At 42.6% G+C, this 16,540-nt stretch overlaps 1 protein-coding gene across 1 annotated transcript in view; it reads right to left on the bottom strand.

Moving 5' to 3' along the window:
- Positions 1-9,449: 9,449 nt before the first annotated feature.
- Positions 9,450-16,540, bottom strand: part of LOC146822457 (uncharacterized) — a 122,416-nt gene continuing 115,325 nt past the window's right edge. Inside the window, exon 2 of the mRNA XM_085613565.1 lies at positions 9,450-12,887. Within this exon, the coding sequence (XP_085469691.1) occupies positions 11,426-12,490 (1,065 nt within the window). The 5' untranslated portion in view covers positions 12,491-12,887 and the 3' untranslated portion in view covers positions 9,450-11,425. The remainder of the gene's footprint in view (positions 12,888-16,540) is intronic.

Genomic DNA, 16,540 nt, shown 5'->3' with positions numbered 1-16,540 from the left:
TTGAGAGAATATTTAGATCGCTTTGCTGTCGTCTATATCGATGACATACTCATTTTTTCTGAAAGCCTGAGTGAACATGTTCAGCATGTGCGACTTATTTTGAAGACTCTATTGGAACACCAGCTTTTTGTGAAATTGGAGAAATGTGTGTTCAATGCTAGCCAAGTGGAATTTTTGGGCTTTGTACTCTCCCCTAAGGGGGTGTCTATGGATGAAGCCAAAGTAAAAATCATTAACGATTGGCCCTCTCCTCGGAATGTGAAACAAGTGCAAAGTTTCATTGGTTTCGCCAATTTTTACCGGCGCTTTATTGAAAATTTTTCTGAGAAGGTTTCTCCGCTAACCCGGCTGCTCAGGAAAGGAGTGAGTTTTGATTGGACCAATGAAACTGAGGAAGCCTTCAGTAGATTAAAGAGAATTTTCACCACAGCGCCGGTGCTTCGGCACCCCAATCCTGAAGAGCCGTTCTTTGTTGAGGCTGATGCTTCCAATTTGGCGGTGGGCGGAATTTTATCTCAGAGGGACAAGTCCACCGGTCAGCTTCATCCTGTAGCTTACCGGTCTAGAAAGTTAACTCCTGCTGAGTTAAATTACTCCATTGCCGATAAGGAGTTGTTGGCAGTCAAGGATGCTTTTCAGGAATGGAGGCATTACTTGTTGGGCACTCGACATGAGGTTACAGTGTTCACCGACCACCGAAATCTTCAGTTTTTAAAGTCCGCCCGAACCTTAACTCCCAGACAGTTGCGTTGGTCTTTGTTTTTTGCGGACTATAATTTTGTATTAACTTACAAACCTGGATCAGCAAATGGAAAGGCAGATGCTCTATCACGTCTAGATGTAGGAGAAGATATTCCGATTCTGGAAAAAGAGTTGATAATCCCACCGGAGAAAATTATTGGGGTAATTTTGTTTCCAGAGTTTGAAGAACAACTAAATCAAGTTTTTGCAATTTTAAATCTTGCAGATTGGGTCAAGGAGGATGGAAATCGAGAGATCCGAAATGGTAGACCCTATTTCAAAGGAAGACTTTATGTTCCCAATGAAGAATTACAAAATAACATAATCCAACATTTTCATGATGATATGTTGGCTGGACACAAAGGAGTGAAGAAAACTCTGGAACTGGTTCAGCGAGACTTCTGGTGGCCGTCCATGGAAACTCAGGTAGGACAACATGTTGCCTCTTGTGAGCAGTGTTTGAAGGGGAAGTCAGTTCGAATGGCTCCACAAGGTTTACTACTACCAGTTCCCCCGGCTCCTTATCCTTGGCACACTGTTTCCATGGATTTCATCGTAGAACTACCTTCTAGCCAGGGCTTCTCAGTCATTTGGGTAGTGGTAGATCATTTCACTAAAATGAGTCATTTTGTTCCGCTTAAGCAAATTCCTAATGCTTCTCAGTTAGCCACTTTGTTCACCCAACATGTAGTTAAGACTCATGGTATTCCAAGGGTGGTAATTTCTGACCGGGACCCTCAGTTTATCTCTCATTTTTGGAGGTCATTTTTGAAGAGATTAAATATTGACTCTCGTTTGTCTTCCAGTTTCCATCCTGAGACTGACGGTCAAACGGAAAGGGTAAATCAGGAGTTGGAGCAATGTTTGCGTCTATTCCTGATGGATCATGAGGGGGAATGGCCAGATATAATTTGGGCAGCTGAGTTTGCTTATAATAATGCTGAACATTCCTCTACTGGTTACTCCCCTTTCTATTTAAACTCTGGTAGACATCCAAACACTTTTGTAGGCCGTCAGGAGAGTGAGGTCCCTGCAGTGGAGGAAGTAATTCAGAATCTCCGTAAAGCTTATCAACAAGCTACTGAAAATTTAATCAAGGCTAAAGCCTCTTACAAGAGACATGCAGATAAGAAGAGGCGTCCCAGTCCAACATTTGAGTCAGGGGAGGAGGTTTGGGTTTCTACACGGAATCTACGATTAAAGGGGAACCGAAAGTTTCAACCTAGGTACATTGGTCCCTTTCAAGTAGAAAGGATGCTGAATCCAGTTAGTGTTAAGGTGCGGCTCCCTCCGAGACTCAAGATTCATTCAGTTTTTCATGTCTCCCTACTAAGAAAGAGCCCGCTGAATTTGAGGAAAAAAGGTCCCTCCAAGCCTCTCCAAGTCCAGTCTGGTGAGGAGTTTGAAGTCAAGCGAATTTTGGACTCTAGAGTTAGGCGAGGAAAATTGTTCAATCTGGTGGACTGGAAGGGTTTCGGTCCTGAAGAGAGAAGTTGGGAACCAAAGGACAATTTGCATGCTCAACGATTGATCAGAGAATTTTATCTTAGGTACCCTAAGAAACCCAAGGGAGATGAAGGAGGGGTTTTGGTGAGGGGTACTGTCAGGACTGCGTAATCCAGTCCGCTAAATACGCAAGCTCATTCCCTAGTTGATGAAATATTCCTAAGAGTTCTCCAATTTAGATCAGGAAAGGACTTATTCCTGAAGGACCTTCTTATTTCCTAGATTAGTCTAGGTTATTACCTCGCGGTATTCCAAGATGGCCGCAGATGATGCCTTGATGCCATTCGAGGTTAGCAGTCTAGTGGTTGATCCTTTTCTTCTCATGCAGCTGTGCTCGCAATTGCCCGTGCGGCAAACTGCGCACTTCAACTGTTTACCTGAGGAGTTCGGTCGCAGTTCCTTTGACGGCGAATTACCAGGGTTTAAAGGGTCCGGTTTCGTGAGTAAGAGTATATTAATCCTGAAACTTCGGCTTCCGCTGCAGCGGAAGGTAAGACTGTCATATCTTACTAATTTTGGGAACTCGTGATATTCTAGAAGAAGGCTTAGTCTCAGCCTTGAATTGTGAACATGGCTGGAGTAGTCTCATGAAGGGAAGCGCAAGGTTCGTGTCCAGTCAGCTTCCACATAGCGCTACAGTCAACTTGAAGTAAGGAAGCATTTCCTTTTCCAGAGTAGTCCATTTTCAATATTGGGAAAACGCTTTCATAAAGACTGTGAGAGAATAAGATTGAAGTCAAGACCAATGAACATTTGTATGTGTTCTCATATATATATATATATATATAAAAGTACTTACCAACCAACGAAGACCTCCTCATCTGCTGGAATTCATCTGAAGACAAGACTGTACAGGAACTTCTTCTGTAAATAGAAAGAGAGACAAAATATATACAAAGTATTCATTTAAGGTTGCAAGGTAAACACATCGTAAGTCCAGAGAATTGTAATGAGATTTAGAAATATTAATAGAGTATAGATTAATTAGTGTTTTACCTCAACAGAGTCATTTAACACCTGAGATAGAAAAAAGGCAACCAAACAAGAGAAGAGATAGCCACTTAGTTGAGACAGGTAATTACAGTGGTTTTAGTTGATAAGAATTTAGAAAAGACTGTATGAAAATTACATGTAGATTTGTTCTGCAGGAAGGAATCTTCTTAGAAGAAGCAATCCTGTCAGCTGAGCGAGAAGCATCCAGCTAGTAGAAGCAGTCCTGTCTGAAGAAGCAAGACGTGGCGTTTTTCTCTTTTCTTCCAACTCCCCTTTCCCCCCCCTTGGTTGCCTAGGTTCGCATATATTAATATATTGTGTGCTGAGCTTGGGCAACTGGGCTGGGAATTGTGGAACAGTCATCGGCTCCTGCGGAAGTCTAGCCTTTTTGGGACAGGTACTTGACATATATTAGCACTCATCCATTCAATGAGTTGGTACCCATGCACTCATCCAATCACCCAGGAGCTTCTCTTGCACTCATCGAGACACCCAGCCAGTACCCATGCACTCACCCAATCATCCAGGCACTATCCATGCACCCATCCAATCACCCAGGCGGTATCCTTGCACTCATCCATTCAATGAGGCGGTACTCATGCACTCATCCAATCCCCCCGGTTCTTCTCTTGCACTCTTCCAGTCACCCAGGCAGTACCCATGCACTCACCAAATCACCCTAGGCACTATCCAATGCCTTCATCCAATCACCCAGGCAGTAACCTTGCACTCATCCATTCAATGAGGTGGTACTCATGCCCTCGTCCAATCATCCAGGCACTACTCTTGCACTCATCCAGTCACCCAGGCAGTACCCATGCACTCACCAAATCACCCTAGGCACTATCCATGCACTCATCCAATCACCCAGGCAGTAACCTTGCACTCATCCATTTAATGAGGCGGTACTCATGCCCTCGTCCAATCACCCAGGCACTACTCTTGCACTCATCCAGTCACCCACACACTACCCAAACACTTTTTCAATCACCCAGGCACTACCCTTGCATTCACTTAGGCACTACCCGTGCACTCATTGCTTCACCCAGGCACTACCCAGTCATCCAGTCACTCAGACACTACTAATGCACTCATCTATTCACTCAGGCACTACCCATGCACTCTTCCAATCACCCAGGAACTACCCCTGTATTCACTCAGGCAATACCCATGCACTCATCCATTCACTCAGGCACTACCCATGTACACACCCAATCACCAAGGCACTATTGTTGCACTCACCCATTCACTCAGGCACTATGCATGCACTCATCCATTCACTCAGGCACTACCCATACACTCATCCAATGACCCAGGTACTAACTTTTCAGTCATCCATTCACTCATGCACTACCCATGCACTCATCCATTCACCCAGGTACTAACCATGCACTTATCCAATCATGCACATATCCAATCTCTCAGGCACTATGTATGCACTCATCCATTCACTCAGGCACTATCCATGTTTTCAACCATTCACTCAGGTACTACTCATGTAGTCACCCATTCACTCAGACACTGCCAATGAACTCATCTATTCACTCAGGCACTACCCATGCACTCATTCCATTATCCATGTACCGCTCTTGCATTAATTCATTCTTCAATACACCACTCATCCAGTCATTCACTATTGCAAACATTATGCACATGCTTACGCACACAATCATTCATTCCGGTTTTTTTATAACTGTAATACAACATTTGTATTTGTTTTTGGGAGGTTTTGAGATTTTTTGTGATTTTTCCACATATTCATTTTTTTTTTTATGAAACAAAAATTGACTGCAACTGGAAGTGGAAAAATTTGAAGAAGCTCTCAAAAAGATGAGAATACTGCAAGGACCCAAACAAAAAAAATCAACATTTGTGAGTCTTGCAGCTGTTGGGGAAAGATGCTATGCTCTGCTCACCAGCAATAACCACAACTTCACAGTCCATACAATAAGTGGTCCAGGTGTTGATGCACTTGCTAAAGATGTAGATGGAAGTTCATCATCATCATTTTTGTAAAGCGCGACAGCTACCTCAAACAGAGGTGTCCCGGCGCTAGCGTGATCCTGCAACAAAGATACTAGGTCTCCTAAGCTGGAGAAATTCACTGGTCCTGGCTAAAAAGCCATGTTTTTAGGGCTTTCCTGAATTCTCGTTGATCCGGTATACGCCAAAGTCTTACCGGAAGTGAGTTCCATAGTCTGGTTGCTGTAACTGAGAAAGCCCTTCCTCCAATTCGAGCCTTTACGAATTGGGGAACACACAGCAGATTCTGTGAATTAGAACGTAACAGCCACCTTTGTTGATAAGGGTGGATCCGTTTTTTAATGTAATTGGGAATGCTCCCGTTCTGGGCCTTGAAAGCAATTGTCAAGGCCTTGAATTCTATACGCTGTGCAACTGGCAACCAATGGAGCTGTTTGACATGAGGAGAGATGTGTTGTCTGATAGGCACTCTTCTAATCAGTCTCACTGCTGCATTTTGCACCATCTACAGACTTTTTATCAGATATGCCGGAAGACCAAGGAACAGGCTGTTGGCATAATCAAGCCTTGAAGTCACCGTAGCATGAACGACTAATTTTCGTCAGCTCTCCGGCAGAAGAAAGAGAAATTTCCTCAATCCCTTCAGAATTCCAAAGCAAGTGGATGTAATGGAACGTATTTGGGAAGCAAATGTCATCCCTGCGTCCCATTTTACACCCAGGTTTTTTACCGTAGAGGAAGGACAGGGTGGAAAACCCATTTCTTCCGGCCACCACAGACCCGATGTCCGTGGGAATTCTTACCAAAGAACAGCACCTCTGTTTATCTGTGTTCAATTTTAGTTTGTTGTTGTTCATCCACCTAGAGACATCACACAGGCAGCCCATGAACCTCTCAAACGTGTTTGCCGACAGGTCCTTAAAGGAGAACACCAGCTGTGTGTCATCTGCATAGGAAACGGTTTTGATTCCCCATTTAGAAAAGAGCACACACAAAGGAGCTAGGTAGATATTAAAAATAGCGGACTCAACACTGAGCCCTGCGGCACCCCACACCAGAGGGGTTTTGCTTCTGTAATATCTGTGGGGGTGTAATATCACTCTTTGTGTGCGGTCGCTAAGGTAGGACTTGATCCAAGCAAGTGCCGTCCCTTTCACTTCCACCTTCCTCAATCTGGCCAGCAATGTTGGGTGGTCCACCGTATTAAAGGCGGTGGACAGGTCTAACAGCACCAGCATAGCTGAGGCTCCGCCATCCACTTCCATTCTAATTGATTCGGCCACCTCCAATAGCGCCGTCTCAGTACAGAAACCTGCCCGGAAACCGGACTGTGTTTCATGTAGTACGTCGTTAACAGCCATGAAGTTGCTAAGTTGATGTTGTACCAATTTTTCCAACATATTTGCCGGCGCTGGGAGGAGAAAAATAGGGCGATCATTTTTTAACTCCATCACATCAGCATTAGTTTTTTTTTAGGAGAGGTTGGAGCATTGCATGTTTCCAAGATTCTGGAAAGATGCCGGTACTTAATGAGCTGTTCCATAGGAGGTTAAGGGTTGGATTGAGAAAATGGGCAAGTGCTACCCATAATTTTGGGGGGGCAGGGATCTAATGGGGATCCTGCCTTGCACTTCAGAATACCATCCAGGGAAGCCACGAGTGAGATCGGAAGAAATGCGGACAGGGAGGCAACCCCCGACTGGTTCTATCCCCCATCAGACTCAATGGTATCCTGTACAGGCGAAAAAACCTCATAGACCTTGTGAATTATCTCCTCAAAAAAGATAGAGAGTTTTTCACGGAGTGCAGGGGATGAAGGTATCCTACCCTCAAGCGCTGAGGGTTTAGTGAAGGAGCGGACAATGTTAAAAATGTCTCTGCTGGAGTTATCAAACGAGTTAATGCGCTTCACAAAATGGTCCCTTCTGGCAGTTTTCATAACTTTATGCAGGTTTTTTATAGCCTCCCTGTACGTTTTTTTTTGCCAGGGGTCAGTACGCTTTTCTCCAGACCCGTTCCAGATGCTTACAGTTGCTCTTTGCCACCCTCAGCTCCTCTGTGAACCACAACGCTGAAGGGGTCCTTCGAGGGGAGCTGACTAATCTTGCTGACGCAAGCTTATCCAGAGTGCCCAACATCCATGCATCTAGGGACACAGCATCCTTATCTGGGTCATTGGACCAGTGAGGCTGGCTGTCCAGCAAAACCGGTCCTAAGGATGCTGGCGTCACTCTTTTACAGTTCCTCCTGAGCGCTTGTAGAGGTTTCCCTTTACCCTGGGGTATTGGTCTACTGCAAGAGAATGGGATCAGAAAATGATCAGACCAAGTCTGCTCTTGCGGAGATTCAACAACCAAGGAAGAGATGTTGGAGAACACCAAATCGAGTATATTTCCGGCACTATGCGTTGGAGATTTTACATGCTGCGTAAGATTGGCACCCTCAAGTGACAGCAGCAATTGTGAAGACTGAGTACACTTTGTATCAGAAATGTGGAGGTTAAAATCCCCTAGTGCCAGATCATTTTTATATTGTAAGGATTTTTGCGCTATGAAATTGCAAAGGTCAGACGTGAAACAAGGGGAGGAGTAAGGAGGTCTGTAAATGAGAAGACCAACGAGGGATGCCGTCGGACTGGTCTTAACACATAAATGTTGTCCCTTAATATCTCCAAGATTGAGCAACTCTGACGTTGCAATCTCACAGGAGTCTCTCACGATAAGTGCAACGCCGCCACCCCTTTTAACTTCAGGCCTATTTACGCAACAAATCTTAAAGCCAGATGAAATGGCTAGCGCTAAAGCGGGATTAGAGTCATCTTTTAACCAGGTAAGAAACATCAAGTCCCAGTCATTATCAGCAAGGGACAGCCAAATATCCCCCGAATGTTTGATCAGAGACCTGCAGTTTATAAGGCATGCTCTAAGCCTATCTTCTAAGCGCATTTCCTCTACCTGTATATACAAAGCTCGAGTGGTATTTCCAGTACCCACGGGGAACCCGATGGCCCACTTGCATTGAGTACAGGCATACGGTAGAGGTGTGTCCTATATCTGTTGTACAACAGTTAAGGTGTTTCTCCCTCCTAAGGTTCAATAATTTGTCGCAAGTCAGATAGGGAGACTTACTTATGTTCCCACATGCAGCATGGCTGGCTTTGGCTGCTATCCGGATGCAGAAGGCATGCCAGCGGCGCGCCAGCTGTGAGTCAGTGTAATCATTGGTTATAAAATGTATTCCTTCCGGAAATGGTCCTGTGCTGACCTGCCGACTGGGTGGAGCCTCGTCCCTCTGAGCAAATGACTACAGAGTTGCGTCGGAACGGGGACCGGTAAGTGCAGGTAACCAAAGTTAAAAGTTATTGTACACTAAAATTTATTTCAAGATTTGGTTAAAACACCAGAATATACACAGCAGTTTTCAAGATTAAAAGGCTTAAAAGACGCACTCTACCCTCGCTGCTATCACACTCAAGTTCAGCCTCTTGTTTTCTCTTCGCAGCTTTTAATCGGTTGCTGTGGAAGATAGTAGCTCATTAAAGTTGTTCTACAAGAGTATTTTTTTATTTGTACTTCTTGACAACTTCTCACAAATTGCACATTGCATATTTTTTGCTGCAGTTTTGGATACTCCAGAAGAAATTGTGACAAACTCCCATGCGATACTGCTTTTTTTCTATGGAGGCCCCTCATCTTCAGAGTCTTCAGAATGCAGTTCCCTGGACTTCCTGGTTTTCCTATTGTTGCCTGTTTTCCCCCTGTTGTTGTTCTGTTGTTTGAGTTGCCATTTCTTTAATAAAGATGTTAAACTTTTATCAGAAAATTCCAGACACCTTCTCTCACTGAAGTACTCTCAGAGAATGAACCAAAAAGGTGTATGTGTATGTTCTTCCCAATGTTTTAGTTGAAAAGTGTATCATCCAATCATACTTCTTTGTTTCCCTGGTCAAATGATCTTCGCAACGATCGGCATCATCACGAAGACCAGAAATTGAAGAGAATATTTTGTTGAAAATTAGTAGTCAAACATAAATGTTAATCAACTGATATTGAACCCCAAATGAGTATCATTCAATGTAATATGTATAAAAATGTGCTAAACACTTTAGCATAAACATGCATTTATGACGGTTACCGACGTCATTGGGATTTCCAACATCGCCGCAATCACACAAATCCCCAAATGAAATGCTTTTAATTGAGAAAATTCTTCCAAAAGTTAGGGTTAAAGAGTATTTTTAATAAACAATGTGTGTCAAATATTAATTAAAATATGTCTAAGTAAGTGTCCCTGAGTTCTGAAAAAACATGCACACTTCACGACTACCGATGACGCCGAGGTCTATAGAGTCACCTCAAATATAAAAAACACCACATTGAAGACGTTTTTTTCACATAACCATCACACAAACTCAAATATAAACTCTACATTAATAAACAACTCATGTTTGCTATTAAGTAAAGTCTGTCTATATATATTGCAGGCTTCCTCAAAAACATGCGCCTTTCACAATATCACCGCGGGTATCGTGATGCTGTGGCGAATATAAGAAATGTAAAGAAAAAAAAGAACATTTATTAATCCACTGAAGAAAATACAAGCCAAATACCTCTTATAGATCCATTTTAGATAGAAAATACAATCCAAAAACCTTAAACGTTCAATAAAAAAAATCATAGGTTACATGCACGTTATAGTTGGGAAAAAGAATTTGAAAAACCTTAGAAATTCAGTGAAAAAACAGAGGTTACAGGGGCGTTATAATTAGGAAATAGAATAAAAAAAATCTTATAAATTCTGTGAAAAAACATATAGTTAGGCTGACATTTCACTCGTACAAATCCAGAGAAATTTAGCAGTTATAGTTGGCTGAGTTGGTCCAATCAGGAAGCAACAAAGTCATTATTGGGACTTCACCGCTCCCAGTCTGAGCTGTTGGCGTGCGCTTGGTAAGGTTAAGAGAGACTGGTCTGCGTGCGGACATCACTGCAGATAAAATATATTTTAATAGTTTGGTTGCAAGTTCGCACACTCAATCTAAACAGTGCAGGTGTTAAAAAGTAATTAATACTGTTCTAATGGCTGGGTGGAAAAAAAATACATTTTGTCACAGTAAGTGCACTGATATAGTTTTTCCCTTGTGGGGACTTCCTGATGGGGCATTGGCTGTGCCCTTTCACTCAATACTTTGTTATTTCTGTACATTCATACGGTTACTTCATTAAGAACCCATTGTCACATTCTCAGCATTCATATAGATGTTCATAGTGGATACTTTTTGATGTCGTTTTAACTATCCCTTGCTTGTAAATGCCTTGTGACATTCAGAGCAGTCTTCAGTGTGGACTTTTGATGTTCTGTTACCCCTCCATTTCTAATGAATGCATTGTAACGTTCAATACATTTATATAGTTTTCTCTTCTGTGTGAAAATTCTGATGTAATATTAAATTTCGTTTTGTAATAAATCCCTTGTCACATTCTGTACATTGATGTGGTTTCTCCCTAATGTGGATTTGCTGATGCTGCATTAGCTTGTTCATCCTGCAGAAGACTTTATTACATTCTGTACATGCATAGGATATCTCTCCATGTGGATCTTCTGATGTCACTTCATCATTCATTTGTTTTGAATACTTTGTCATATTCAGTACATTGGTATGGTTTCTCCTCAGTGTGGACTTTCTGATGTTGCATTAGCTTTCCATTGGTAATGCCTTGTTGCATTTAGTACATTTATACAGTTTCTCTCCAGTGTGAACCTTTCGATGTTGCATTAGTTGTGCCTTTCTAAAACAAAAGTTTCTTGTCACATTCTATACATTCATAGGGTTTCCATTTGTTTTAAATGCTTTGGCACATTCTAAGCATTGATATGGTTTCTCCCTAGTGTAGATTATCTGATGTTGCATTAGATATGACTTTCTAATAAATGATTTGTCACATTCAGTACACTGAAATGATTTTTCTCCTGTGTGAACTTTCTGATGTCGTATTAAATGGTGGTTTCTAATAAATCTCTTGTCACATTTTGTACATCCATAGCGTTTCTCACCAGTGTGGATTTTCAGATGTTGCTTTAACTGTCCCTTTGTTATGAATGCTTTGTGACATTCTATACGGTGATTTGGTTTCTCCCCAGTGTGGACTTTCTGATGTCGTTTTTGCTCTCCATGTGTTATAAATGCTTTGCCGCATTCTGTTCATTCGTAGGGTTTCTCACCACCATGGATTTGTTGATGTCGCTTTAGATTATTTTTCTTTTTGAAAACACTACTACATTCTGTGCATTGAAATGATTTCTCTCCAGTGTGGGTTTTCTGATGTTTCTTCAGATCTCCATTTGTTATAAATGCTTTACCACATTCAGCACATTGACATGGTTTCTCTCCTGAGTGAACTTTCAGGTGGTATATTAATGTGTACTTTGCAATAAATCTCTTGCCACATTCAAGGCATTCATAGGGTTTCTCACCAACATGGATTTGTTGATGTCTCTTTAGATAATTCTTCTTTCTGAAAACACTACTACATTCTGTGCATTGAAATGGTTTATCTCCAGTGTGGATTTTCTGATGTTCCTTCAGCTCTCCATTTGTTATAAATGCTTTGCCACATTCAGCACATTGACATGGTTTCTCTCCTGTGTGAACTTTCAGGTGGTATATTAATGTGCTCTTTGCACGAAATCTCTTGCCACATTCAAGGCATTCATATGGTTTCAACCCAGTGTGGACTTTATGATGTTTTTTTAGCTTTTCATTTGTTGTAAATGCTTTGTCGCATTCTGTACATTCGTACGGTTTCTCCCCAGTGTGGACTCTCTGATGTTGTTTTAGCTTTTCATTTGTTATAAATGCTTTGTTGCATTCTGTACATTCGTACGGTTTTTCGCCAGTGTGGACTTTCTGATGATGTTTTAGCTTTTCATTTGTTATAAATGCTTTCTCACATTCTGTACATTCATATGGTTTCTCCCCAGTGTGGATTTTCTGATGATGCTTCAGCTCTTCATTTGTTATAAATGCTTTGTGACACTCTGTACATTGATATGGTTTCTCCCCAGTGTGGATTTTCTGATGTCTTTTTAATGATCTATTTGTTATAAATGCTTTATCACATTCTGTACATTCATACGGTTTCTCACCAGTGTGGATTTGTTGATGCTGCTTTAGATACTGCTTCCTTCCAAACACTTTATTACATTCTATACATTGATATGGGTTCTTCTCTATGTGGACACTGTGATGCTGGATTAAGTCTTTCATTGCAAAGAACACTTTTCCACAGACAGTCCATTGATATAGTTGTTCTCCAGTATGAAGTTTCTGATGTGCCACTTGCTCTTTCTCTGCCAAATAAATGTGTTGTCACATTCTAGATATTCATATGGTTTCTTTCCTGTGTGTTGTTTCTGATACCAGGTTATCTCTTCCTTCGTAATGAGCACCTCATAAGGCTTGCTTCGGTATGTCAGCATGTTATGTCTTCTACAAATATCAGCTGATGCCTAAGAGCCAAGTACAGACCTCATTGGGCTGTTTGGGTTTTTCTCTTGTAGAAAAAGACTTTAGCAAGGCATTATTCTTCAAGGAATCCTGTTTTTGCATCACTTCCTACACAAGTGATGTTTACCTTTTTTTTTTATTTCTGCACACATTTCACCTGTTAGAATAAGAAAAAAACCACTGAATAAGTTGAAATGCAGAGTTCATCACAAAAATCTATTGACATTTATTGAGAAATTTAATTGTCCATACATAGACAAGTGCACTGAAGAAATTCTAGATTACACTTTCACTGTAAAGATGCAGCAGGCAGAGTATGGGCATATGATCCTTCCATGATCCCCCTTCTATCGAGGAGTGTGGAATCAAGGAGGAACCAAGACACCAGAGAAGGTTTCTTGTTCAGTGAGTGAGACCCTCTCCCCAGGACACACTACAATGTAAAATCCATAGCAAGAAGATGCCTCTCTTCTTATCCAGGAAATGCTTCCTATTATCACATGGCCTAACAAATAATACAAGAGGGAGCCTTTTCCAGTGAATGGACCAAGCAACACCGATCATCACAATAATTGCGGCAAACAGAAGCAACTGCTGCAAGGGAGTCCTTTAAACTATCAGGGAGCCTGGGATCGGACCCAGAGAAGCATCTTCCACATTGTGTAAGTCCAGCAATCCGAGGCTCTGACCAGAACTACACAAGGGAGAGAAGATTAACAACCATTTTAAACCCACATTGGCATAGTCAATAAGTTTCACCTTTTGGACGTATAGGCGTTCCCAATGCTGGATAACATCAGAAAAAAAGAAATAAAAACAAAAAAGGTACAATGGTGTGGCTACTGTTGCATCATTCTGTAGGTATGCAACATTTTCTCCACAAATGTGCACACCTACAAAATGACACATGCACCATTTTTTTTTAGTGTGGTGTAAGCCAATACCTTTTATTTACAAACATTACATGTTTAATATACTCACTTAAAGGGGCTTTCAGCTCTCCATCCATTGGTCTGTTGTGCCATTCACATTTTGCTTCTGCCCACTATAGAATATAGCATGGGGCTGTGGGTCTGTCTACTTCACCCACTGGCTAACTTCACTTTGAGTGACTGCATTTTACTCTTTTCCAAGGAGGTAGCTCCCTTAAGTGCAGTGTTTTTGTTTGTTCCTAATAATTACATTAGTGTTGGGGGCGCTAGAGAGCTCATGGCTAAATGGCCACACTCTAGCACAGCTCTGCCGGCCGGAGACTATTATCCAATAAACATCAGCGATATGGGTTGTCATCCGTGGCACTAGATCTCCACACCACTTTGTGCAGTGGGAGTGACCTCCAGCAAGACAAACAAGCATTTACAATGCAATAGGTCTTGCATTTTAGAAACTTTGACCTATTGGTATTGTAAATGACAATGCCTTTTATTATTGCAGGTTTTTAAAGCACATAAAAGGCATTGTCATTTACAATGCCAATAGCACAAAATCTTGCAATTGTGAGACCGATTGCATTGCAAATGCTTGTCTTGTTTTGAAGTCGCACAGTAGTAGTCTTGAGCCAGAAACGTTGCTCATGGTAGAAAAATGTGTGGGTATACTTTTTAAAGGACCATGTCTAATTTTTTTGTAGAGACTGTTTGTTAGAACTGGGGGTCTCTAGTTGGCAATGGTGTACAACTTTGACCAAATATGGACCCTTGCTTCTAAGTCAGGACAAGGGGATTACACTTCTAGATAACCCCTGCTCACCCCCTTGGTAGCTTGGCACAAGCAGACAGACTTACTTATCTCAGAGGCAGTGTGTTAATCATTTGTGATTATACACAGTAATACAGTGAAACCACTACAGATGGACACCACACAGGTTTTATAAAAATAAGTATTTATATAGACTTAACACAAGACCACAAACGACAAAAATCCACAATACTGTACTTAAAGTTGACTTAAAGATGATAAAAGTTGCTTAGTTCAAGTTGATGATAAATGCGACAAAGTTCTCAACAAAGTACCTGGATGCGTAACGCAAAATAAACAAAAAGGCTCGCAGAGCGGGAGATGCGTTGGTTCCGTGATTCGGGGGAGATGATGCGTCGTGCCTCAATGCTTGCGCAGAGTAGGGGATGCGTCGTGATCCTTACTGGTGCGGAGGTGATGCGTAGATTCTTGGCCTGCGGCCCGGTTGCGATGCGCAAGATGGCACCGTGATGCGACAATCCTGGTGCGATGCGAGAAAATGGCGCCCTTGATGCGACGATGCGACGACGATGCGTTCACGCCCTGGCAGCCTTGTGACGACTCTGTACTTTGGAGCCATGACAGGCCCTGCGACACGCTTCTCCGGTGATGCGATGGCAACTCTCTCGATGGCGTGACGTTTCTCCGGTGATGCGACAGCAGGCAGCTTTAACGAAGACACGCTTCCTGGGAGATGCGACAGCGGCGAGCTTCTCCGGCGATGCGACGACTTTAGCTGCGGCGGCGTCGCGCTTCCAGCTCCCAGCTACATGCAGGCTTTTGTAGACAGAATTCCCAGCAAGGAAACTCTGAGGGGAGCTGGAAGTGAAGTTTGTTGTCCCTGAGACTTCAGCAGGAGGCAAGCACAAGTTCAAGCCCTTGGAGCAATATTCTGCAAGATGATGAAAGTTCTTAAAAAGTTCCTTCTCCTTTCCTTGGCAATAAAGAAGTGATCTAAAGTTCTTGGGTCTGGGTCCCAATATTTATACCCCAAAATCCTTTGTTCTCTGAAGGCAGAGAGGCCTCTGCCTAGTCCAAACCAGTTCTTGAGCACTTTGTTTATAGGACTCCTTCTTTCCTTTCACAGTGCAGGGCAGAAACATCAGACGCCCCACAGGAGATGGAACCAGCATTGTGGAGGGAAAGCACAGCCCTGGAGCACTTTGATGACATGATTCCGTCTCTTCTTGCACAGTGCAGGGCAGAGACATCAGCCACACCACAGGAGGTAGAGCCAGCATTGTGGAGGGAAGGCCCAGCCCTATTCAGGTCCCAGGTGCAACTCCTCCCTCCCATCTAGATGCAGATCTCTCTGTTCACCACTGGGCTGCCCCAGCCTGTCTCCTGGAATCCCCCAGCCCTGTCACTCAAAACTCCAGACAAGGAATACACAACCTAGCAGAGGCAGGCCTGGACAGTTAGGCAAGAAAATACCTACTTTCTAAAAGTGGTATTTTCAAACACAGAATGTTAAAACCAACTTTACTAAAATATGTATTTTATCATTCTGAGTTCAGGCATATTAAATTTGAATTTCTACCATGTTCCCCGAGTCAGTTAGGATTATAAAATGTAATAATCTAACTGCCCATTCTGGCCTATGGAGAACAGACAGCCTTGCAATAGTGAAAAACGAAAATGGCTGTAATTCACTATTGGGACATGCCACACACACCAGGGCATGTCCTACCTTATACTTGCAATGCACCCTGCCCTTGGGCCTACCATACGGGTGTCTGATATGAAGAAAAGGGAAGGTTTGGGGACTGGGTGCACTTGCCAAATCGACATGGCAGTCACAGACTGCACACAGGCCTTGCAATGGCAGGCCTGAGACACATTTTACAAGCTGCTTCTGTGGGTGGCACAACCAGTGCTGCAAGCCCACCAGCAGCATTTGATTTACAAGCCCTGGGCACACATGGTGCACTGTACGATGGTCTGACAAGTAAATCAAATAACCCAATCATGGAGTCACTAATCAATACATCAATTGAACATAGGGAGCACTTGCACTGTGGCACTGAATAGCAGTGGCACAGTGCCCAAAGCATATAACCAGCAAAACATATC

The sequence above is a fragment of the Triturus cristatus genome, chromosome 6 (assembly GCF_964204655.1).
Source record: "Triturus cristatus chromosome 6, aTriCri1.1, whole genome shotgun sequence".
Taxonomy (NCBI): domain Eukaryota; kingdom Metazoa; phylum Chordata; class Amphibia; order Caudata; family Salamandridae; genus Triturus; species Triturus cristatus.
The sequence above is the reverse complement of the archived record's forward strand: the minus strand, read 5'-3'. Positions and strand labels throughout refer to the sequence as shown.